Below are 26,823 nucleotides of genomic sequence, written 5' to 3' on the forward strand. Positions count from 1 at the left end.
AGAAAGCACTATAATATCTAGCAGTTTTTTTATGGATGGATGGGGGCCTTCCAGCAAGTAGACTTTCTCTTAAGCCAGTGGTTCCCAAACTTGGCAACTTTAAGACTTGTGGACTTCAACTCCCAGAATTCTCCAGCCAGCTGGCTGGAGAATTCTGGGAGTTGAAGTCCACAAGTCTTAAAGTTGCCAAGTTTGGGAACCACTGTCTTAAGCAATCAACCGTTCTACCACCTGCTTTGGAGGCTTTTTTTTTTTTTTAAGACATAGAGGTTTTCAAAAGGAAGGCAAATTTGAAGACTATTCCTTCCTTCCTCAGACTTTTCATGATTGGAAAAATTTAAAAATAACCTTCAGTGAGCACTGTAGAAGGTAAATTCTCCTTTATGATAAGCTTGAGTGCTGGTGTCTTCATAGACAAATCCATATGGTTTTGTTGGCAATAAGAAGGAAATTGCTTGTCGTTACTGTTGCGTCCTCCCGACGCAGCCGGCAGCCACGGCCAGAGCAAAGGCTTCTGATTGGCTCTGGCGCGCCAGCAGGCCAGCGGGAGAAATACCTGCCGCCGATTGGCTACCCGCCTGACAGCTGTCAAGTATAAATAGCTGTCAGGCGGGCTCCGTTCTTCGTTCGTGTTCTGTACTGTTGACTGTTCATTCTGCAATAAAGTTTGACTTATTTTACCTCAGAGCCTCGTCTTTAAAAGTTACATTCTTTCAAGGTCCAACCCTATTTATATGAGTACAAGAATATGAAGAAATATACAGGTAGTCAGGAGTGGGCTTCAGAAATTTCAGTAACGAGTTCTCTGCCTGGTTGCTGGGTGGCCATGGCCATAGTAGGCGTGGCCTAGTTGGCCTCCTGCATCACGGTGGGGGAGGGTCCCTTTCCTGGGTTCCAGAGGCTTTCCTGGAGCCTCTGGGAGGGCGAAAACTGCCTCCCCTGGGCTCCAGAGGCCTTCGGGGAGGCCCTTTCTTCCCCCTCCCTGAGCCTTCATGAAGGTCCTGCACTTACCTTGCATCCAAAATGGGCCGCGTGGAGACTCTGGGGAGGGGTGGGCGGGGTCAGCCAGGGGTGGGATTTGGAGGTTCTCCAAACCGGCCATAACATTAGCGGTGGGTTCTCCCGAACCCAGGTGAACCCTTAGCAGCCCACCCCTGCAGGTAGTCTTTGACTTATAACCGTTCAAAAGGCTCTGTAAAAATGGGTTATAACTGTTTTTAGCAGTTATAGCAATAGCAGTTAGATTTATATACCGCTTCATAGGGCTTTCAGCCCTCTCTAAGCGGTTTACAGAGTCAGCATATCGCCCACACAATCTGGGTCCTCATTTTACCCACCTCGGAAGGATGGAAGGCTGAGTCAACCTTTGAGCCGGTGAGATTTGAACCGCCGAACTGCAGATAGCACTCAGCTGAAGTGGCCTGCAGTACTGCACTCTAACCACTGCGCCACCTCGGCTCTTTTTCACAGGACAATTGTAGCACCCCCATGGTCACATGATCAGAATTCAGGCTCTTGACGATTGGTTCATATTTATGATGGTTGCAGTGTCCCAGGGTCATGTGATCACATTTTGTGACCTTCTGACAGACAAAGGCAATGGGCAAGCCAGAATCATTTAACAAGCACACTATTAACTTAACAACAGTGGTGATTCATTTAACTAGGATGAGCATCAAATGGGGCAGAACTCATTTAACAATGGTCCCACTTAGCCACAGAAATTTGGGGCTCAATTGCGGTCGTACGTCGAGGACTATCTGAAGTCTGTTCACTCAAATGATAACAAATATTATATAAGCAGCAGCAGAATCATTTAGGCTTAGCAAAATGAAATGGGCTTGAAAACAGGGCAGTGGGCAGGCATTGTTATGGCCCCAGCCAGCAGCCAGCAGTGGCAGCAGAATCGGACAGTGAGGGGGTTGGGGAGGAACATGGGCCAGTCCTGGAGGCTGGGGAAGGCTCGGACGAGGGCTCTGCGTCAGAGGCAGAGATGGGTTCAAGGCCATCTGGCAGTTCTCAGCTGCCTTGGGAGCAAGACAGCAGTGAAGCAGAGGAACAGCTGGAGCCTGTTCCCAGGGTGCGCATGTGCAGAGCTGCCAGAAAAAAAGAACAGCTAAGAAATCAGGGTCGACTTGGGAGTAAAGCCACAGGTGTACAGTGAAGAAATAAAAAAGGAGCAAAAGGGGAATGGGCTTTTGCAGGAAACAATTTGTCCGTTCGTTTCAGGAGTGTGAAGATATGTCCGTGATCCTCAGAGACTCTGTGCCAAGTCTTTCCTTGCACAGCACTGAATTTGGAAAATATTGACATGGCAGCTTTCCAAGCTAGATAAGGTCGGTGGTCATAAATTCACTTTTGAAAGACTGTTTACCAAGCTTTTGCTGAATGTGAATGAGAGGAATTCACATTCATTTAATAAAAAGGGGTTTGTGTCAGGACCAGGAATCTGTTTCGGGCTTTTTGGGGAAGCCTAGATCAGAACAGGCATTGCAGTTAAGGCTGTACTATAGGAGGCTCAACAGCAGTTCTATACCTGGAACATGATTATAGGCGGTGCTGTAAATTTGCAGAAAGTTGGCAGGTGATCTCAGAAATGCATTAATGATAAACTAACAAGCGGTATGCATCCCGACAAGTTATCCAGAATGAAACTTGAGCTATGCTGTTCCTCTCTGGATTTTTGGCTTTTCCATGCTTTGAGGGGTATGGTTGGCCAAGGGAGTCTTGAGTTGTTTCCATGGATATTCTCTTCTCCATTTCTTTTCACTGAAATGACTTGGATAAACAAGTATTGGATTGCCCAAGTATCTGATTTAAACTAAGTTGAGTCCCCTCTGCGGTATACGTTGCCCTCATTTAACCTGGTTGAGAATTCCTACATGGAAAGACACTCAGTTTTGAAAAGCATTTAAAACTTACGATTTTCCAGGTATTGGTAGCGATTGGAATGCCATCATTTGCGAGACCAGAAAGTCAGTTTCCACTGTAAAAATTCCTACCGACAAAATCACATTCCTTTTCTAAAACCAGTTCCAGCTGACTCACATTTCCTCCTGTGCTAAATGTCTGTCTACCTTGGGTAAATAATCTCTAATAGTTGGCCATAGCATTTTCATTAGCTGTTAGCAGCATTCTATAATTACGTTTAAAGTTATGAGACAGATATCTTTAGTGTTGTTTATCCAGTTATTTCACTTGTTCAGTTCTCTGATGACCTGCTAGCTCTATTAGGAAATCTGTAACCAGGTGCATTTTCAACAGTAATAACAAACATAAATGTTTTCTTTCTCTCCATTATCAGCATAGCAATTTAATCGGGGAGTTTCTCCAGGATGGCTATGACTTAGACAAGATGTGACTATGTAATAGAACAGCATTTCAGATTTGATCTCTGAAAGGTGCTTCAGAGCACCCAGAGTTGTGAGGATAATCTCTTGGCAATATTGTCAAATGTTGACACCTTTTTGGGGATCTGAGAGAAAAAAACCCAGCTGCTTTCAGATGTTGCAAACAGATGCCAGCTCCCTGCTCCAGACAACCTCTGGGAGATTCAATCTGAAGCTTTGCTCAGCCGTGCTATATTGATTTTATCATTTCTAGCAACATTATTATTCAAGACTTTAATTTCTTTGTCTAAGAAGGCGGTAGGCTAGGTGTTGGCAGTAATGAAAATCAGTAGGACACCTGGTATAGAGGAGGTGCGAAAAAGAGATAAATATCTTGCAGAACCCCCTTTCTACTCATTTACTAAAAGTCACACAACCAAATCCTATAATCAGATGGCTACATTTATCTTGTCTCATAATTGTCCGAAGTTGTTATTACTAGCAGTGTGTCAGTGCGGCTTCCTGTTTAGAAATAGAATAGGCCTCTCCTCCATATGTTGAAAAGGAATCGGACTTTTCAGAGACTGACCCAGGAAATAGTACTGTTGGTTTTGGGGTCTCATTTACATTTTAATTACATGGGGAGGGAGGCTTGATCTGTGTTGCAAGGGACCCAAGGGTGGGTTTCAGCTGGTCCGGTCTGGTATGCACATACTGGTGCCAAAAATCCAGCGTGCATTTATATACCAGGTCCTCCCGAGGCCCCGTAACGGAACGGTGCCCCTGGCCTGCCCCCCGTCTCTCCATCACCGGTCTGTCTCTCTCTCTCTCTCTCTCTCTCTCTCTCTCTCTCTGCATTCCACCTGTCCGCACCATGCTTGCCCCGCCCACCCACTTTTGCCAGACTCAGCTGTTGGAAGAAGCCCGCACTTCCTTCTCTTTGACAAGCTCAGGAAAGAAATGCAAACGGTTGTGAGCCTCCGAAGGAGGACGCTGGACACCAGGGGTGGCGATGGTGCCCGCTGCTGCTGCTCCCGGTAATGCAGGCTTTTCGGAGAGCATTAAGTTGTAGGTGCACCGATTCCAGCAGCTGTGTTTTGCTTTGAAACTTGCTGTCCCAGTAACCCAAAGGGGACATTATCCCAGCGACATCTCAGGTGCTCCCACCCTTAGCCGGGAGGGAGTAAGGATGGCCAGGTACAGTTTGGCGCTTCCCGGCTCCCCTCAGATCATCATGGGGCCTTGCGCACTTGCTTGCTCGCGTGGCCTGCGTGCTTCTAGCGGGAATGGGAAACATGGGGATCTTAATGTAGGGCGGGGGAGGCTGGAGCAGGAGGTTCCCCAGTGTTCACGGCCACTGGTTGGGACAAAATCAGCCGGAATCTCGAGTGAGTGCCGTGGGGCAATGCGCAAGCGATGAAATGGGTCACCGCGGGCATAAAAAGCACTGTCGGGTTGCCTCCCATGGTCTGGGAACCAACCAACCAAATAAATAAATAAAGTTGGCTTTGCTTCCTTGCGTGGCAAGAGAGAAAGTTGCCTGAGACACCGCTGTGAAAGTTGCCTGAGACACCGCTGTCCCCTTCGGGTTGCCGGGACAGCAAGTTTCAAGGCAAAACGCAGCTGCTGGAATCAGTGCGCCTGCAACTTAATGCTCTGAGAAGCCTGCGTTACCGGGAGCAGCAGCAACAGCAGCAGCAGGCGCCACCGTCACCCCCAGTGTCCAGCATCCTCGGGAAGCTCGCGGCCATTTGCACGTCTCCCAAGTTTCTCTTGGAAGGCGACTGCTGGCAGAGCCTCCGGGTGGAAGGCTAGTGAAGGGTGCAGTGCCAGGAGAGGCTGAGCATCCTCAAAGCCAGCTCTCAAGGAAGGAGGCAGAGATGAGGCCCGGGGCTCGCTTCCCTGCCTCCTTCCTCCGAGAGCTGCAGGTGGCAGGGAAAATGAGGTTTTGCCAGCCTCCCAGCTGGCAAAATAGAAATTTTCGCCAACTGAAAGGTATGGTATGTGTGTGTGTGAAAGGGGGGGTGAGAGGAGAGAGAGAGAAAGAAAAAGAGTAAGAGAAAGAATGGAAGGAAGGGAGAGAGAGAGGGAGAGAGGGGGAAAGAGAGAGCAAAGATAGGAAGAGAAAGAGAAAGAAAAAAGTTGGAGAGAGAGAGAGAGAAAGTAAGTAAGTGTGGGAGAGAGACACAAGAAAGAAGGAAGGAAGGAAGGAAGGAGGAAGGAAGGAAGGGGAAGAGAAAGGAAAGAAGGAAGAAGAAAGAGAGAGAGAGAGAGAAAGAACTTATGATCATAATTGAGTCCAAAATTTTGGTTGCTAAGCAAAAGGGTTGTTAAATGAGTTTCACCACATTTTACAAGTTGGCCACTCCCCCGGTCACATGACCGCCAAGCCATGCCCACAAAATAGGCCACACCTACAGAATAGATTCTAAAAAATTTTGAAACCCACCACTGAAGGGACTCATAACTGTGAAGCTACCCTTGATGTGAACTTCTGTATCAGGGGTGTCAAACCTGCGTCATCGGGTGGCATCATGTGACATATCATGACTTTTTCCCTTTGCTAAATTGCACATGGGCGTGGCCAATGCATGACACATCTGGCCCAGGGGGTGCAAATTTGATAGCCCTGGTCTATATTGTTAAGCAACAATAAGAGGAACTTTGTTTTAGTTCTTGGATCTCTGGATTGTTTTTTACCTTATTCAGACAATGTATACATAGACATGCACATACCTCAACTTACGACCACAATGGAGCCCAACATTTCTGTTGCTAAGCAGTCAGTTAAGGGAGTTTTGCCCCATTTTATGACCTTTCTTGCCACGGTTGTTAAGTGAATCCCTGCAGTTTCTTAAGTTAGGTACACAGTTGATCAATGAATCTGGCTTCCCCATTGACTTTGGTCAGCAGGTCGCAAAAGGTGTCACATGACCCTGGGACACAGCAACGGTCATAAATATGAGACAGTTGCCAACCATCCAAATTTTGATCATGTGACCATGGAGCTGCTCTAATGGTTATAAGTTTGGAAAAAAGATGCTAAGTCACTTTTTTCAGTGCCATTGTAACTTTGGTCACTAAAAGAACTGTTGTAAGTCGAGGACTATCTGTACTGCAGCAACAGGAGAGTGGGCTCCTCCAATACCCCAAGTAAAGGAAGTAGAGCAACTAGTCTGAACTACACCATGAGCAAGTTCTGTTTAGTTAGGCTTCAAAAGGTTTGCCAGCCTTGGCTTCGGCTGATCTATGTTTTGCCTTATAATAGAAGCTCTCCCAATTTCTCCATTTTCCGTAGAGATATGAGACCTCTTTGGGATCTAAGTGGGTATCCTATGCCCAAGACAAGGTGGGGTTCCTACCAGTTCGGTAGAACCGTTCGTCAAATCTACCGATTGGAGACCCAAAAAACAAAAAAAAAACAAAAAAAAAAAAGACAACCGTTTAGAAGAGGTTCCACCAGTGGACCCGGAAAGCCGGCCACACCTACAGAAGAGGTTCCAAAAATTTTTGAAACCCACCACTGACACACACACACACACAGACTCACACAGAGAGAGAAAGAGGAAGAAAGGAAGAAAGAAAGAAAAAAGGAAGGAAAGAAAAAGTGTGAGAGAGAGATGAAAGAAAAAAAGTAAAAAAGGACAGAGACAAAAGGAAGGAAAAGAGAGAGAGAAGAACACATGGCCGGTAAGCCACTCCCACCAGGTCACATGGCCAGCAAGCCACTCCCACAAAGGAGGCCACACCCATGGAGTAGGTTCGAAAAGTTTTTGAAACTCACCACTGCCCCAAGACCACACTGGAACTTGTTAATGTTGAGTGATGTCATGAAATTCAACCAAAGTTGTCACTTCCACATCATTTTATATGTATCAGAAGGGGCAATCAATATTCATTACAATTTACATTTGATTATCGAAAAACTAATTGTGATTTAATTGCTATGAAGGGGAGTGCAGTTTCCCCATCTAAACTTGGGTCTGATATGACCTTTACCTTTACCTTTACCCAAAATAGTTGCCCACACTTTTGTCATTGAAAGTAAGAGCTTAACTTGACCCACAGTTGCAGAAGAGACTGCAGGATCTGCTGTGCTTAAGGACTATCGCTTCGGGAGAAGTAATGGCTGCCTCTACACAAATGCAATGAATCTGCACTCTTTCCCGCTTTCTCAGTTTGAAAATATGGTTTATTTATTTTGCTACTTGGACAGCACTGAATTAAAAACATTAGAATCTACTGATTAAAAGAGTTGTCAAAGTGTCTCCCTGCCTTTTCTTACCATGTTTTTATAGTAATAGCATAATCAGAGGAACAATGCTTAGTAGAAATAGTTCTATGCTATCATTTGGGAAAGAAAGCAGATAGGAAATCTGGAACATTTGTATTACATTGGCCAGTTGACTGTAGAAGCTGTTAGGAATATAATTCTAACGGTTGGGCTGGCAATACATAAATCATATAGCAATGTTATACCTGTTTCTTTAAATCATACTGTAAAATGTGATTGGTTGCTGTTCTCCTCAATCGACCATAAGAGGGAGCCAGAATGACCGTTAGCTCTCTCTGTTCGTTAGATGCTGGGCTGATCTGATCTGAGTGCCGTAAGCTATTGTAAGTTTTGCAACTGCTAGCAAACTTTGAGTTCTGAACTGATTATATGATACTGGACTATGTTATTTGGATTATCCCTTAACTGAAAGACATTGATGACTGACTGAATTATCTGTGTATGACTTGGACTGTTTGATGGACTCTGATACCTCTATTTCCATGAAAGTAAAAGCCTATTTAAACTGCAGTGTCTCTGTATGCTGGTTTGTGTGTTCTCCAACACAACTCTCACAATGCTTCGCTGAATGTAATCGCTCTCCCAACGGGGAGCTTACCTAACACTAGCATAAAAGTAAACAAGATTAAAAACTGCTTTCCTATGCTCCAATATTCCTTTGGAGAAATATATTTCTGGATCCATGTAACAACAACAAAATATGTGTCATTTTTTTTCAAGTTATTGTTTTGCATTATACCCAAGCAATCCCATTATTGTTTATTGTAACTCTTATCGGTAGAGAACAGGGAGAATTTAAGTAAAGAGTTCTAAATGTTATTTCCCCTGCATTCATTCAGATGTTATGTCACCTAGATCAAGTTTATGTTGTGAAAAAATAGTTATAAGCTTTGAAAAATAAACATTTTCCTACAGTTATATTCCACTTAGGAATAGTCATATAATGTAATGACAGTTTTAATTATTTTCCCTATTAAACTTCAGGATGAGAGACGTGCAAGGAACAAATTATGCATAGTTTTATTGTTTTTAATTCACTCTTGTGAGAGTCCAAAAAGACATTTTGGAAAAGTTATACATGTTGATACTTTATACATATCCTCCTGCAACAGAGCTTCAGTCTTTATTTCACTTATTTTAAGCTTTTAATCAATGGTTATAGCAACTAACTGGCCCCATGGTAAATGCTTGATTAAGGAACAGAAGCAAATAACATGAATGCTAGTTTTTTGGACACTTTTATCAACATTTAGAAAGCTCTTGCTTTGCGGGGAAAGATGGAGCATCTTCTCTTTCTTTCTAAATAGTCTTCATGAAAATATGCTTATTTCTCTTTCTTGTAATATTTCCCAAATAAAGATCTTTCTCATAGTGTTCAGATCAATCTGTTTTTCTGCTACCCAAATTTTTATTTAGGAGCAAGGTGAGTATCAGTATTAACAATAACTTGGTCCAAAACTGAGGAATGTTGAAGAATGAATGTTGAATGTTCAGTTCGTCTAAAATGATAAGCTACAATGTTATTGAGGATTTTCTGGGGCAATATTTGTGTTAATATTATGGAGAACCAGCAGAACCTGTAATCATCTCCCTTGAGAGCCACAAGGCTTACTATTCCATTTAGATTTTAAAATACAGTGTCACCTTGGTACTCAACTGCTTTGAAACTCATCAAGTTTGGTACTCAACCATTGACATGACAGTTTTGTCCTGGTACTCATTATTTGTTTGATATTTGATGCACAAGGTTCCACCACAAAACCGTGGACGACAAAATCGCGGTCGACGAAAGCGCGCATTTGACGTCATCACAGCGCGACGAAAACATCGTGCTGTGATCGAAAAATGTAAAAATAAAGCGAAAACCTTATCCTAACCCCCCCAAACCTAACCCTAAACCTAACCCTAAACCTAACCCTTAACCTAACACTAAACCTAACGCTAACCCTTAACCTAACGCTAAACGTAACCCTAACGCTCTAAACCTAACCCTAACCCTTAACCTAACCCTAACCCTAAACCTAACCCTTACCTTTATGTGAATCGGCTTGCTTTAATTTTATTTTTATTTCAATTTTTAATTTTTTTCGTCACACTGTGATGACGTCAAATGCGTGCTTTCGTCGATCGCGCTTTTGTGGACCGCGGTTTTGACGGGTCACGGATGCACAAACATAGAACCTGTTGATGTCGGCTATACATTATGCCCTATGGGGGGGGAAATTATTTAGTATTCCTTGTTTTTGGTACTCATCATGCCTCCCAGAAACAATTAATGAGTACCGAGGTAACATTGTATGTTTTATACCTGAAGATGGAACGAAAATTTTGAGACAAATACAAAATACTTATTTCAAATTGGGAAGATTATATTTACAGTATTTTCAAAAATGCCTTGGAGCCCCATGGGATTTCTTAAAAAATGAGAAGGAGGGCCTGCAGCCAATGCTTTGCTTAGAAGTGTACTTTTTGCTTTTCCAAAAAGACCAAAGATAAACCCATTGCAAGAGGATGACTAAAAGACTAACCAGTAGTATTTTGGTAGAAAGTTTCTGTATAGGTTGTGATGCTCTCCATGACAATCATTTATGAATGAAGAAGTCTAAACAACAGCCAACACATTCTCAAAATTCGTAGTGTACCTCCAGAACAGTGGTTGGATTCCAAATCTTTTCTATCAGTTCTATGAGAGAGCGTTTCACACACAGATGCAGTACTCAAAGACCATCCTCGAAGTCAGTGCTGTTGAGCTGTGCTGTTTTTTTAGCTCACCTGAAGCACGGCAATCTGCTCTTCCATGCAAATCAGCTGAGCTAAAAAAAGAAGGGAATATAGGACAGGGAACGAAGGGGTGGGGTGGGGTATTTTCCTGTTCTCCAAACTAATCAAAATTTCCATTACCGGTTCGCCTGAACCTGTCCGAACCGGCTGAATTCCACCTCTGCTCCAGAAACATCCTTCAACTCAGCTATTATGCTTAGCATTATGTAGACATCGGGCCAGTGATAAGCTGATGCTTAGCTTGCTAAGACCATAATGGTACTTCCGTTAGATATGAATAAAAGCATGTGTTTTATGTATTTAAAAGAATCCTGAAAAGGATTTTGCTATAAACCTAAGCAGTTAAGCTACAGAAGGAGACATTTTTCTCAGAAGGTACCGTGGGAAGCAACGGGTGCCCCATAAGATCTAGAATACATTATTTGGCAGGTATGACACTTCATAACTTTCTCTTTCTTTCATTCCACTGCCAACATTGACATCCCTCCTCCTCTTTAGATTCTCCAGAGGTTGACCTAGGGCACCCACCACCCTTTATTCCCATTCAACACCTTTTCCTTGTTCTTGGTTTCTTGCAATTCTCGGAACTCAACTTGACCTGCCTGAAAAGTGCTCAAGGCTATCAGTTTTTGTCTTCACATGGGATGATGAACTGCCTGCCTCTAAGTGGAGCTCCTGGTTGCCATCTTTGGAGTCTGGCTTCAGGACTGCCCTGGAGTCATGCCCTGCCGTATGCTTTCTCCGAAGCAGCTCTTCTTTGAGGGTGGAACCCCTGGGAACTGAGTTGGATGCCGAAGCGATGCTGGTGGACTGAATGCCTGACTCCATCAGGACGTAGCTGATAAACAAGGGACCCAGCCCACTTGGGAGTGAAATGGGCTGTTTTTCCTCCCAACATACAGGTGGATGCGTTGGCTTGCCAGTCCGGAAAAAAAGCTTGGCATCCTGGAGAGCAACTGTGTAAAACTGATTAAAACGAAGGCGCAGCTGCGTCCTGATGCATTTGATCTCCTGACTTGCTAAGTTTGATACAGAGCATTGCTCAGGCACCTCCCTAAACTCATAAAAATGCTAGACTTTTTAGGCTGTTTTTTTTTAAGTGCTGTATTCTTTCATTGGATAAAGTGATCGTTTTTTCCAGCAAGCCACAATTTTGCTGGCTACGTTACCAAGAGGCAGGAATGGTTCCTCTCAAAAGTAAGCCCATAATTCCATAACAGCCGAGCTCCATGACATTGCTACATCGTGACATCGTCTCCACATGTTACTACAATAACCATCTTCCCCAGCCAGCATGCACAGTGGCTTCCTGGATACGGAAATGGTTCCACACACTTGAAAGGTATTAGCTGGAAGCAGGGGTGGGTTTCAGGCGGTTCGCGGCGGTCCCCGCGAACCGGTTGGTCGGCGAACCCGGAAGTAAGTAACTTCCGGGAACGCCGAAGGGTCCACCCGCCCGCCCGCGTTTCTTACCCGTTTTTGATGAGTTCTGTGCTTCCACGCATGCGCAGGACGCATACAGCGCCTGCGTGATCCTCCAGGAGCAGCTGGAGCATCGCACAGACACTAGTACGCATGCGTGCACTGCGCGCATGCACGAGGACGCCGCCGGCCCCGTTCCAACCGAACCGGTTGGAACGGGGCAAGAAACCCTCCCCTGGCTGGAAGGGGACTAACTAGACATAACAGCATACTTTCTAAAGGATAACACTAGATCACTTCCCCCCCCCCCCATTTCCATCCAAGGTTAAACCGAGATGTTTGACAAGCCACATGTTACTTGTGTAAATGACTGTTTACACACAGCCAGTTGTTGGTAACTGCTTGTATCAAGGCAACAGAGATTTGATTATTATTTACTTGTTGTTGTTAGTCACGAAGTCATGTCTGACCCATAGGCTAGGTAAAATATAACTTAAAATAAAAATACTTCAAGGATAAAGTTGTGGTAAAGTTATCCTGCTTTTCTCCAGAAACTAAAATCTGTTTGCAGGATGCAACTATCCTGTGAGATAGATTGGATTGAGAGTGGTTGGTTCAGAGTACCCAGTGAGTTTCAATAGTGAATCTGAACCCAGGGTATGTACCATATTTATTTGATTTTTATTCAATCTTTATTATTTTTATAAATAACTCAATGTGGCCAACATACATAATACTCCTTCCACCTCGTGTTTGTCTCACAACAACAGCCCTGTGAGGTGGGTTGGGCTCAGAGAGAGTGACTGGCCTAAGATCATACAGTTGGTGTTCATGTCTAGTGCAGGATTAGAACTCACAGTCTCCTGATCAAACTTCTTACCTGCTATATCCACGGGATGTGCTCTATGTATTAGGAGATGATAGTATTCATATTCCAATTAATTGCCCCGTTTTGCCACAGTTTTGCAAACATACATTCAGAAAGCCCCCAATATATGAATTTGCAGCTTCATTCAAGAAGCAATGAGTACGATCGTTTTGTTCCTTAGTTAATTCAGTTTGTTTTTGGAAACATTTGCTATCGTCCCCTTAACAGAGACAAAGATGCATTGAGAAAGATTTCAAACATCTTTAGATAACAAGATGAAGTGGATATTTGGAAGTCTTCCGATGTCAGTTCAATTCCATAAACTTTAATCTTGCTTTCCTCGCCCCTTGAACAGAGTTGTGGATTTCCCTTGCTGTATCATGCTTATTTTGGCTGTACTTCCACTATAAAGATAACGAGAACTCTTGTCAGAAAAGGAAATAGGATGGTTACTCTCCAAACTTTTTGTTCAGCTGATAGGAAAAGGAAATAGTCATGGATGCAATTTTTCCCTGGGAGACTCACTGGCTTTGCCATTCGCTGACCCGATTAAAAATGACTCTGGCTGTTTTGTAGTGGTCAAGATAACGAAGAGAAGAAATGATGTTGAACACCTTCCCTTGAAAAAGGAAATACTACCTACTTTGAATATTATCTTTGTAGCATTTTAAGAGGCAGCAAGTGATGAGCAAAGGTTAAAGTACAGGAAGTCTTGGAGCCTCTACGGATAGATTCAAGGGTAGGGATAGAATAAAATATAGAGAAGGCTAAGGAAGGGCAAATTTGAGTTAGTGCAAGGAGTAATCCCAAAGTCAATATAAAGTCTTAATAATTAGTCCAAGGCGAACGACCTGAGATTATCCAGCCATGTTTGCTCCAAAAATCTTAATTGCCACCCACAAAGCAACCTTGATAATTAGTTGATAATATAGTAAAATGCTTAATGCAAGAGATGGAGAAAATTAAAGGCATGGAGAATAATAATCTTAACATTTTTAATTTTAGTTTTAATTTTAAAAAAACCTAAAATACAGGTTTTGCCCTGTCTTTGCGGGGAAAACAATCCATGGCATTGCATTCAAAGGACTAATCTTAGGGCTTTTAGTCCCAAATAATGAGAAGTTATTGATTGTCATTAGTCTTGTAATAGCCAAGTGTGGAATGATAATTGCCAGAATCCCATAACCATCATGGACAATGATTTGAGAGTGACATGCTAGGAAATAGCAAGAGGGCGGAGAAATGATAAGAGAACAAAGAAGAGTCTAGAAAGGAGATGGCCAGGCAATTTGGATCAGTAGGGATATGTGGTTGGCCAACAGACTGGACCAGAAGAATTTTACATTTATAATATTGTTATAGAGTAGTTAATAGAACTTGAGAGCAGGTTGGATATTGAAAATCCGGAGTTATATGAGCATGGGAGATCTAGGAAGAGAAGTTGGATGTTACCTGTATACATCACTCAACATTTAATATGTGGGAAGGAAGGAAGGGCCCACAAACAGATCCAATGGAAACTCCAAGGACAAGTGGTGAGGAGTGGAGAAAGCTTCCTCCTGTGGAAAGTATCAGAATTTATCACAGAAATTTAGATGGTCAGTCAGGGCAGAGATCAAAGGCAGCAGACAGTCAAGGAAATTAAAGTCACAGCTGAAGCCTTTGGATTTTAGCAGAGAAAGATTTCCGATGAGATCTAAGTGAAGGTGATTTCAGTGAGACACTAAGGCAGTGTTTCTCAACCTTGGCAACTTGAAGATGTCCGGACTTCAACTCCCAGAATTCCCCAGCCAGCATTCTAAGGAGAAGAAAAAATCAAGACTGTAGAAAAAGGGAGGAAGCAACTCCGGGAGCTTGGCGTGGGGTGGGAGTGAAGATAAATGGGAAACCATAAAAAAATGAAGACGTGCCCACAGAAAAAATGATCAATAGTGAATGAACCAGCAATTGCAAATTGCAAAATTGCAAGTTTGCTGCTGCTGATTGCCGTCAGTTTATTCATTTGTTTAGGATTTTGTTGATAATTTCAGTGGAACCCAACTAAAAGATTGATCTGTGAGAGATTTGGCCTTGTGTTTTCTCCCTCTTCCCCCCACCCCCACTCCAAACTTTTTGGTCATCTTTCCTTTTGTACGTTAGGATTTCTGAAGAATTAAAAGGCTTCTACATTATTATTTTTGTTCCAGACTGGGCCAAGATGGTTCTCTTTTTGCTTTTGGTTAAAACTCTTTCTTTTAGAGCTTCTTGGTAAACTTGGTCAGCATAAATAGGTTTGGATGGATGATACTTTGTGTTCCTTTCTTGCTTACATCTCTACTGGCCAAAGGAAGTTGCCTAAGTCAAAGTTCACTATATATCTGTTTCCTTTAAATGTTTCTGTATCTCTGATTTTCCCATCATTTTATGACAAAGATGGAACAGCTCCCCAGCCAAATGTTATCAACACATTATGTTGATCTCTATGGAACCATGATCAAAATAAGAGGTAAATTATTATTTATTTTAATCTTTGCATTCAGGAAATGACCATATGGTGTGGAGGGCATCACCATAGTCCTTAAAGACTTGTTTCATTTTTAAAACTATGAAATAAAAGTTAGTCCCCTTGTGGAAGTACCTCTGTTCCTGATATAGTTTCCAATAGATCAATTGACACTGCAGCATTATCAGACGAAATCTACCAGGCGTGTGCGTGGATTGAAAACACCAGGTCCAAAACAAATTCTTCCTATATGAGGCTAGCAGTCTGATTTTTCTGTGGAATCTCGCTTGTTTACCTATTCTTATCTGGCCAAGCTTTGGTATTTTGTCTGGCAGGCAATTCCTGTGAAAAGCAGCTGTCCAAGCAAGAAGAGCAGCCTTTCTGGTATTAAAGATCTGCCTGTCTCTGTGTGGGTGTGCGTGTATGTCATGTTTTTAAAAAGTCAGCTCCTCTGGAAATATTCTCTCTCTTTTTCTTTTTTTTTATTTTTCTCCTCCCCATCTCTTTTAGGATCAGACTGTCAAAGTTTACATTCATCTCACAGATTTCAGTATTTACATGTAAGCCATACATAAAATGAAAATGGTGCTTAAAGCCACTTTCTGCGCATTGGGTTGGGAGACATTTGTTTATTTATTTGTTTGTTTGTTTGTTTGTTTGTCTTGTATGCCGCCCACTCCCGGAGGACTCCGGGCGGCTCACAAAAGACAAGGGAAAGGGGGAAAACGAGACAAAAACAACATATTAAAAACAAAACCAACATTCACAATTTCCGTGGAGGTAAATGACATGGTAGATCGATAGCTCTCAACAGCATCAGGCTAGGAAAAGTGAAACAGATATAGAACATTCAGGAACTAAAACAAACTTTTTAAGTGTTTAAAGATATATAGTTGTACAACTATTTTCCAGACCTTCTTGGAGTAAAGAAGAAGAAAAAATTGGTGGGATAATCAGAATATATGATACAAAATGGGAATCAAAATAAATCCTAGTGGTGAAAAGGTTCTATGTTACTGTTACTCATTACTCACAATTTCTGGGGGCATCAATTCAGAAACATACAGTGAATCCCCAGCTCATAATGTCTCAGATCAGCAAACCCCTCTGGTCCCTGAATGAGCTTAGAAACCCTGTTCAATGCAGAGTTCCAGGTAAAGGTGGGATTTATGTTACACCTATCCCTCCATCTTTGACAAATCTTGGGATGTAAACAGTTCATCTAGTCCAGGGGTCACTAACCTTTCGGTTCTCAATTTTAAATCCTGCAGACCATTAATATGATTTTTTAAAAAAGATAAATAGTATTTAGTGCAATATAACAAATGCAAATAATTTTTCTGCTACCAATGATCCACAAACCACCAGTTGGTGACCACTGATCTAGTCTGTATCTTTAATAATACAAATACTTTAAATTTGTTTTAATTTGAAAGTATTTTGTTCTATTCCTATTTAAAAAATATCTCAGATATCAGCAAAATCTAATTCAGGAGGCTCAGATGATAAAATAAGTAATTGTTTCTCTTCCAAAAAAAAGAAGAAGCATCCTTCACTGGACCTTATCAGCAATGCAGGAGCCAAATGGATGCGTCCTAACCTCACAGTTGCTTAACTGGATCTCAAACTCTCAGCAGTTTAGCAAGTAGCAATTCATCAGCCCCACCTTCAGAACAAGTTGCTTTAACTTGTCCTGGTATTCATCTTGGCTTTGGCCTCAAGGAAGCAAAGGCGCAGCAACAGGAAACCTCTGCCATACTTGCCAGGGATCTGCATACATTCTGATGTCAGATTCCTGGGAGGCTGGGAGGGGAACCATCTTTCTCAGCTTTGTTCTTGTCAGGAGAGAAGGTTGCGTTGGACTGTTTTCTGCTTATGTATGTTCAGCCTCTTGCACCTTACAATTGAATATGCAGGTTGCTGCCTTATAGCCTAGGCCAGGAAACCAGAATGGCTGGCTGAGGAATTCTAGGAGTTGAAGTCCAGAAGTTTTAAAATTGCCAAATTTGGAGAGCCTTGGCCTAGACCAGTTATTCTGTGTGTGTGTGTGTGTGTGTGTGTGTGTGTGTGTGTGTGTTTAAGAGACAGTTTGTAACTGATGATGAGCCCCTCTTTTCTTATTTAATGTGCAAAACTTGAACTTGACAGCCAAATTTAACCTTCGAGTGAAATATTTACAGCTTCATTAAAAAAAATGGCCAGCACCCATATTTTAATTAAAACATTAATATTAAATACTGTACAGTTAATATGATTATACATCATGCATTTAATACATTTTCCCAGCCTGTCGTGCTAAAGAATTACAACTCTATGGGACCCTTTGGACATGCTTAGGAAAACATCCTCAGTAATAGGACGTTTGCCTATATGAACATCCTTCTAGGGGTGCCTATAAGTTTTGCACCTTTAGTTTGGCTTCCCTGACATTTGCACAAATCCTTTCTGGCTCTTGTTGGTCTTTTTAAACAATGTATGTAAAGCCGCATTAACTGTAATTAGTGTTTCTGCCCTGACAGCTTGCTTGTGGCAGGCTAGATCATGAGTTATATGTTTGGGTCTCTCAACTAATCGTGCATATTGATTTTCTGCCTGACGTTAATAAAGTGCCTACAAAAATAACCCACCTGTGTCTCCTGACACTGGTTCTTTGTTCTATGCAAGTCTCCAATAGTCTGGCTTCTAAACATGAGGAAATTGAAATATTTTCTTCCAGGAGGCCTAAATTGTCTTTGGTTATCTTCGGAGAAAATGTTTGCAAAAGGAAGCCCCCCCCCCCCCCCCGCTCCATTTGAGGTTCAGTTTTGCATCATGGAGTTTGTGGGGGATGGAATTAACATTGTTTTGTTGAGATTGTGGTATTAAGTTGAAATGTCAGGCCTGACCATTGCTTTGTCCATCTTCAGTTTGAAGTGTTGATCTGTTTGAGGCCTTTTTGGAAAGTTCTTAGTGACTTACTCATCTGCAACTGCAGGATGATCAGGAGAGAGGGAAAGATGGGGTGGGTGGGTGGGTGGGTGGATGGATGGTGTGTGTGGGTGTGTGGGTGGGTAGGTAGGTATAGGTAGGTAGGTAGGTAGGTAGGTAGGTAGGTAGGTAGGTAGGTAGTAGATAGATAGATAGATAGATAGATAGATAGATAGATAGATAGATAGATAGATAGATAAGAAAGATAGATAGATGATAGATAGATAGATAGATAGATAGATAGATAGATATAGATAGATAGATAGATATAGATAGATAGATAGATAGAAAGATAGATAGAAAGATAGAAAGATAGAGTAGATATACAACTGGATTATTTTTGTCTTGAATGAAGGTTTACTTAAGACATAGAATAAGGGATGCTTCCTACATTCGACAGATGCAATTACACATCTTTCCCATACTTACAAGCATCAGGTTGCTGGGACCCCTTTAAAATATCTTTTTGCCTGCCTACACATGCATATTTTATATCTTAGACTACAAGAGTTTTAACACAGGCCTTTACAAAATGCTTATATATTTTAAGTTACACAGTGTTTATTACAAGAATCTATAACTAACAAGCTATTACAGACTACATGTGGGTTTGAAATACGGCTTCGTGCTCTTAGAGATGAAGTACCTTAAAAGCACACAGTGCTCTGGTGCAATTTGCAAATTCATATATTATTGATTAATCAATGATAACTGGCAGCCAATCAGTCTGGTCCTGCTAATCGTTACTTGCCTACAGTCTTTTAAAAGCTAATCTTGTGTCTTAGCTAGTTGCTTCATTTATGACTTTGAAGGAGTGGTAACTGCAGACATACATGTGTTGCTGTTATTTCTAGCTTCTCTTCATAGTGGCCACAAATTACATTTCATTTTGGGGGTTTTCTTCTAGCAGGAGAACATTATGTTTGTCATCAAACAAATAGTTTTGGTCTCTTGCTTCATGTTCATCCTAACAACAGCCTGCTGCTTTTTTTTTTTTTTTTTTTTGTTCAATCTAGAGTCTAGACATTTTCTTCCAATATTTCAAAATGCATGTTATTAGTAGCACAGTCTTTAATTGACAGTCTCTCTCACAGCAGTGTTTCAACCATATTTAAATGTTGGCGCATTATGAAAGCTGGAGATAAGGCTCCTTTTCTGCAGAAGATGGCCTACATAGGATTTAGTCTGAGGTATTAATTTTTCTCTCTCTCTTTGCAGACGAAGCGGATTATGGAAATTTTGGTTCAAACACCTTAACAAGGAAAAAGAAGGCTCTGGTGACCCTCCGTAATGACAACCTTCGCCGGCGTCCTCATGTTAATATCAGCATGCCTCAAGACTTCAGACCAGTGTCTTCTATCATTGATGTGGATATTCTGCCTGAAACTCATAGAAGGGTACGACTGTATCGCCACGGGTGTGAGAAAACCACTGGATTTTATATTCGTGATGGCACCAGCGTAAGAGTGACTCCCATGGGTTGGAAAAAGTTCCTGGCATTTCATCTCACGGATGGTTCCTGGGGGTTAGCCGAGAGTACAGCTTGCTTGCCGTCAACGATGAAGTCTTGGAAGTGAACGGGATAGAAGTGGCAGGAAAAACCCTTGATCAGGTGACGGATATGATGATTGCCAATAGCCATAATCTTATCATCACAGTCAAGCCAGCAAACCAAAGGAACAATATTATCAGAAGCAGTCGGATGTCTGGAAGCTCTGGTCAGTCTACAGACAGCACTGCCAGCCATCACAGTTTGCCTTCTTCTCATGTTCTACAAGAACTTCCATCCGGACGAAATGGAGAGCGATGAGGATGCTGACATCGTAATTGAAGGCTGCCTGGAGCCACAGCCCATTCCAAAATCTCACAGTCTTCCTGCCGGTAGCCTTTCCCGAATCAATGGCAACAGTCTTAGCCACAGACTACAGAGAGACCTAGTATTCAACAACAGCTTTGGACGAGAAAGCAATGGCAATATTCACAAAATCCTTAGTTCCTTAAAACTGATCCTCGTCATAGTTTAGTTATTCCCAAAGGAGGCATTGAAGAAGATGGAACTGTGATAACACTTAATGGATGCTTTTGAGTTTTATTTCTTTCTGGAAGTGCCTCCTGGAACAATTCAATCAATCTACATGCAGAAGAGTGAGAGTTGTCACTTGTCATAAAGGTTCTGATGTGCGAGATAAGTTACTTTCCTGGAAGGACAATTTTTCTGATTAGACATAAAAGTATTGTCTGGTGTAACCCATGGAAATTGTAAATATGATTTCTGCTTCATCAATTAATCTCAGAGGATAACAATTACGTATCTTCCAAAAACTTATTTCTGCCACTAGGTAATTGTTTCCTAGCTTTTTTTATACAGAAAATGACGATTGCACCTACATTTGGAAATGCCTGCCTTTAAAGAATGGCTTTCTATCTTGACTATAGTTGAAGGCATGGCTGTATTTACTCCTTCCCCTTCCCTCCTTTGGGAATGAAACGTTGACCAAATGACTTTATGTTTGTACTAGTCTGTACTGTATGTATAAAATCTTACATGGGTGAGAAATTTCTGTTGCTGGAATAATTCCTTTAAATCAGCCACCCCCTGCTGGTCATTGATAGGTCTGTCTGCATAAACTTGAGTTTTCTGTTTATATTAAAAAAAAGTTGCAGCATGAATGCTAGTTTATTAATGCACCACAATAAACATAGGATGTGCATTATATTTTTTATTATTAAAATATTTATTAGACAATGCTCCCGGTTTTGTGACCCTTGATTTCACCTTCTGATTTGCTGACAGTATTGAATACTAGAACTTAGATCCTATTACATCTATGTTCTAAGGTAACAGAAACAATTCCACTAAATTTCTCTAATATTTACAATTAAAATGAATTCTCTGAGTCTTTAATAATTAAAATATTAATTTGGGGGGACCTACATTATGTTTACTAAACCTTGTTGAGTTACCTATCCTCAGAAATCTAAAATACCAGCAGCATTGTAAGACAATAACAGACAAGCCTAAAAGAGACTTGCTCTCAGCTCTGCTTTTCTATTCTGAAATGCCACAATTGTTAAAATGGTTTATAGAGAAAATATGAAAATATTCCTGAGATGCCTAGAAACAAATTATAATTGTTTTAACGGTGTATTTTTCTACTTTAACTGTTTTTGTTATTTACTGTATATGATTGTGTATTAAAGTGTTTCCAAAGGAATGAGCTTGGTTGATTTAATTTAGAGTCTAGCTTTTGTTTATCTTACAGGTAACCTTCTGACCTGAAGTGTTAATAGAAAGTAATTTATTATCATATTTTGAATAAAATTCACTAGTTCTCATTGCTGAACTGAATACAATGACCATCTGTTGCATTTCAGAATTCCAGTTTCATAGCTGCAGTTAAGAAATTCCAGAAATGGTGAGCTGAATTTTGAAATTCTTAATGACTCACCTGAACTAGAATGGAGGCTTCAGTGATATTAGTTCTAGCAGCAATACCTGACTAGTTGTGCAACTAAGATTACTTACTATAAATTACTGTGTTGATGTCCGTGGAACATTCATGGTCATGATTGAATGAATGAATGAATGAATTTATATTGCCACCTATTCACACATGGTGACTCAAAGTGGCTTACACAATATAAAACCTCATTTAAAACAATAAATAATAAAGAATCAAATAAATTAATGTAATAAAATCATCCTCCCACCCTGGTAACAGCAGATCATACAAGGCATTGTAGATAGCCATGAAGGCTACATTGTTTTGATAAATAATTGTCAGAAATTACCGGTAAGTATAAATTGAGTATTTATTTTTTTCTTGGGATCTTTGCTTTTTAAAACTGTTACAATATAGGTGATTTTTTTTCCCCACAAAAAAGATGTCAATATGTATTAAACAAAAGAAAAATAAAAACGTTTGTATCCAATTGGCCAGCATGTATCCTTTCTCCTCTCTTTTTCCTGGATCCTCACGCACACTGTAAATCTGTTCAAAAGTTGGCAACCTGAGAAAATCAAGGCATTCACAGAGGAAACAGGAGAACGAACAGGGAATTCCATCTCCTGTTTCACATACCCTGTTAATTCAAACCAGATGGGCTGGTCTGTAAGAGAGGAGTAGAATTGTCAGATTTTGCAAATCCAATCAGTGCGATTGTTTAAGCCTGATGATGCTCTCCAATTGTGTCCAATTTTCAGCAATACTATGGGGCCAGCTCTTACCTTGTTTTTATTCTAATTATTAATTTTTGCTTTTAAAATAATAACAAAAAGGAACAAAAGGCAAACATTCATACATTATTAACAATGTTGTTAACAGAGGCTGTGGCTGAAAATATTGCAGTTATGTGCAATAAACATACATTGTATGTTGTTGTTTTTTATTTTATTTTTTGTATCCCCTCCCTTTTATTGTTAGCCGCCCTGAGTCTCTCGGGAATAGGGCGGCATACAAACTTAATAAATTGAATTGAATTGAATACTATACTGTACATATTCAAAATTGTCCCGATTGGAAAATTAATACCAATTATTGGCTTCCAGTATCTAATATTTGACAGTAAGCTTGATGATATAGCTACAGATCTAGATAACCAAATCCTCCTACCTTAATCGGAAATTCATCTCTGATGTACTTTGAATCGAAGAACCTTCTAAAACTTTCTAAGGAAAAAGTTTATTTATGAATATATTTTCCATGCATTTAAGGAGGAATTCTCCACACAATATAAATTAATTTGGGAATAATGTTTTCCCCAGAGGGCAAGTTTAATGACTTCCACCTAATGACTTCACTTATATGAAGAAGCCTCTTATAAATTTTATTATATTACACATTACTGAGTTATAATTTTGTGTACACATATGCCTAAATATTTGAAGGGTTTGATGCAAATACAGACTTGAGATTCTTTAAATGACTAGGTAACCAAAGTTTTGCCTGGTAGTATCAATCCGATTTGGATCAGTTGGAATTTCCAGCTGTTTTACTAAAGGTAACTTTCATTTGCATCAGCTCTGGAATAAAGTAGTGTGACATTTCAGAATAAAAATGTCATCTGGAAGTGAAACCAATTTATATTCAAGTGAATTATGCACTACTGCATAAATCTGCCTATTTTGTCTAATACAACAAGCCAAATCAAGTGCTCCATATAAATACCGAAAAGGATGAAAATGGACATCCTAGTATAGTTCCTCTAAACCAGGCATGTCCAAAGTCCGGCCCGGGGGCCAATTGTGGTCCATTTTCAAATTTTGAGCGGCCCACAGACTCTTCGCCCCGCCTGAGTTATTTGTTTAGTCCTTCATAAAATAGTTCATTTGCATTTAATGTTCATGGTTCAAAGAATTTCAGGCTGAATGATCGGCCCCACACATTTTCACCTCACCAAATCTGGCCCTCCTTGCAAAACGTTTGGACACCCCTACTCTAAACAATAAGAAACAGAAAACGTACATTAGTCTTTACTTCAGATGTGGGCACCACATATAATATCTTGATTCATTTTATGAATTTCAAAATCCAATGCTTTTTAATACAGCAAAAGCTTTTTCAGATTTGAAATGATGAGATTGCAGAATGATGAGATTGCAATTGAGGTGGCGCAGTGGTTAAATGCAGCACTGCAGGCTACTTCAGCTGACTGCAGTTCTGCAGTTCGGCTGTTCAAATCTCACCGGCTCAGGGTTGACTCAGCCTTCCATCCTTCTGAGGTGGGTAAAATGAGGACCCAGATTGTTGTTGGGGGCAATATGCTGACTCTGTAAGCCACTAAGAGAGGGCTGAAAGCCCTATGAAGTGGTATATAAGTCTAACTGCTATTGCTATTGCTATTGTCTTAATTTTTATTTAAGTCTATTAAATCTACAGCTAGCCTAATATTTCTGCTTGCATGGTTTTTATAAACCCTACTTGATCATTCTCAATAATGAATGGTATCAATTGCTATGATCTATTTGCTAACACTGCTGTTAAGATCTTTGTATCAACATTAATAAGATTGAGTAATGATTAGCATATTGAGTATGAGCTTTACTGATTTTGGTGTAATTGCAATACAAATCTAATTAAATGCCACTGATATGTTCCCTTATCAGCTATCTCATCATACAATTGACAAAAGTTTTGATACCAAAAGATATGTTAACTCATGACTGGTTTTCTTTTGAAACTTGGCTTGAGGCTCATGAATTCATTAGGGCATCTTTCGGAAGCCAGACACTACATGTTTTATACCACGCTATAGATAGCCCAACTACTGGTGTTTTACAATCTGCCATTTTTTAAATTCTTTGTTTAATCTCAGATAGTGGGGCAAATTTGTTTTTGTGTATCACCTAAGTGTGGTAGATTTGTATTAGAAAAGCCTCTATATCCTCAACCAATATATTATCTGGGTTGCTATACTGTACACCCTGAATAGAATGTTAAAAATTGACAATGTATTTTGAAGTTTTACATATTTAGACTTTTATCTCTAATAATTGGAATCATTGCCCTATCTTTTGCTTTAAAAGATTAACCAAACTCTTATGTCTTTCACCATTTTCCAAATATTTCTGTCAATCATGACTCTTGTCTTCTGCAATATTGTAGAATTTAGTTCCTATTTCTTTTGTATTTCTCTGTAAAAAGTAGTAAAAGGGGATCTAACCATCTGTGTCCATAGATATTTGATATTTCATTTTCCCTTTTATTTTAATCTTATTTTTGTATGATGCATAAGCAGCCATTCGACCTCAGATGCAAAATTTATATGCTTCCTGCCCATTCAAAAAGTCGGGTATTTCTGAACACAAATGAAAGTTTTGCAAAGTCTCTATCTACATTTTTTTATTCTAATTAAATTGTAAACACCATGAACTGTTAACAGAGGACCAAGAATATTTTCACAGCTAGTTTAGCAATGAGCTACAAAAACCACAGGTATACACTTTATTACATTTTCACCCAGAGGGATTAAAGAAGCTGCACTTCTTCCAAGCTCACATGGCTGTTTTGGAATTTGCTGCCAATTGTTTTCATATCCATCAGTGCATACACAGCCATTTCGCTAGCAAAAGTAAAGCAGTCATGCATGCCTGGGAAAAGCAGCTCCTTAAATGATTGGAGACAGATGCTTCACAGCTTTCTTGTGCATGTCAAAACACCACTTTCAAAGGATTTTCAGTCCTATGAGCCATTTATACATGCACAAACATTACTTTGAAAGCAACCGTCACATGTCTTCAAAATATAGTCCGTAGAATTCAAAGCAATAATTTCACTAGAAAATTAAGTTTAAATTACATTTTAAAAGTCAACGAGTTAACATGAAACTTTCAACAGTTTTATAACAGATAATTTATTTATTCTACTTATTTATGTGCCATCAAATTGGTGTCAACTCTTAGTAACCATATAGATTTTCTTCATGACAATGGCCTTTCAGATCTTCCATTGTTATATGGAGCACTTGTCCATTCATTGTCACTGTACCTGAATTCATCTCTTCTTTTGATCATTGTTTTCTCTTCCTTCTCTCTTTCCCAGTATTAGAGCCTTTGTTTGTTTTCACAAAGACACAGCACCTTGTGTTTCCCATGAAATCAGTATCTTTCTAGAATTTTTTTACATCTTACAACTGACATGATCAACACAAATGAAGGCCTTTCTATAATTAACGGAACACATACTAACTTATTTTTGGTATTCTTTAGCTTCCTCAATTATCCAACACAAATCAACATTAATGTTTCATGTTCCTCAGCCTTTTCTAAAGCTTGAAAATTGGCAAGTTTTTTCCATATAGGGCTCTAATCTGTGTTGAATGTTCCTAAGCATTTTTTTTTTGCTAGCATGTGAAATTAAGGATATTGGATGATAGTTTACACACTCTGTTAAGGCTCTTTTTTGATATTAGATTGACTTCTTCCAATCAGTTGGCTACTATGTTTCTCCAAATTTGCTGGCATATCTTACTTAGAATTGTTACTAATTCTTATTGTTGTTTTGCCATATTTCAGTGGGTCTTCCCTCATTTCTTTAGTCTTCTGACTTGGTAATGACCAGAGTATTGATCTAATACCATATTTTAATATGTAGAGGTCTTGGTTTAGAAGATGTCATCTTCTAAAGTATTTGGCATCTCTATGGTACAGTATTTCAGTGTATTATATGTGAACAATTCATTTTAGTGCCTTAAAATTCATCAGCTTTCCATAAGTTTCGATTGATTTCATTGTGCAATTGTTGGAAGAAATATCCATGCATGCGCAGAAGCATCACACACCCGCAAACGCACATGAGCGAACCATTGTAAAAAAAAATATGGAAATCCACTACTAGTGCTAACTTCCTACACTGTCAAGCCATTTCTGATCATTGCTGCTAGTTTTAATTTTGCTGAAAGCGTTAGCTATCCCACCTAGTCTTGTACCTATTAAGCATTCTACCATCTCCCCAAGTAATTAGTGAAAAATTAAAGATTTCAAAAACTGGTAACTGCACAGTGTACTGGCTTCTCCTGGGACTTTTAAAGACTTTCCCACTAGAGTTTGGGAATCCAAATTCTGATCAAGCCATCTCAACACCAGCCTAATTTAAAGTAACTTGTCATCTCTCAACAGATTTGTACATGTACAACACTGCTAGGAAGTCAAGACAGGAAGGGAAGAAGACGAAAAACTTCC

The 26,823-nt window shown here is 40.3% G+C and overlaps 1 protein-coding gene across 1 annotated transcript in view; it reads left to right on the top strand.

Annotated features, from left to right (window-relative positions):
- Window positions 1-20,506, top strand: part of PARD6G (par-6 family cell polarity regulator gamma) — a 98,210-nt gene extending 77,704 nt beyond the window's left edge. The window contains 4 exon segments of the mRNA XM_032223487.1: window positions 19,362-19,613; window positions 19,616-19,920; window positions 19,922-20,144; window positions 20,147-20,506. Coding sequence (XP_032079378.1) covers window positions 19,362-19,613; window positions 19,616-19,920; window positions 19,922-20,144; window positions 20,147-20,229 — 863 coding nt within the window. The 3' untranslated portion in view covers window positions 20,230-20,506.
- Window positions 20,507-26,823: the final 6,317 nt, after the last annotated feature.

This window comes from Thamnophis elegans, chromosome 8 (genome assembly GCF_009769535.1).
Source record: "Thamnophis elegans isolate rThaEle1 chromosome 8, rThaEle1.pri, whole genome shotgun sequence".
Taxonomy (NCBI): domain Eukaryota; kingdom Metazoa; phylum Chordata; class Lepidosauria; order Squamata; family Colubridae; genus Thamnophis; species Thamnophis elegans.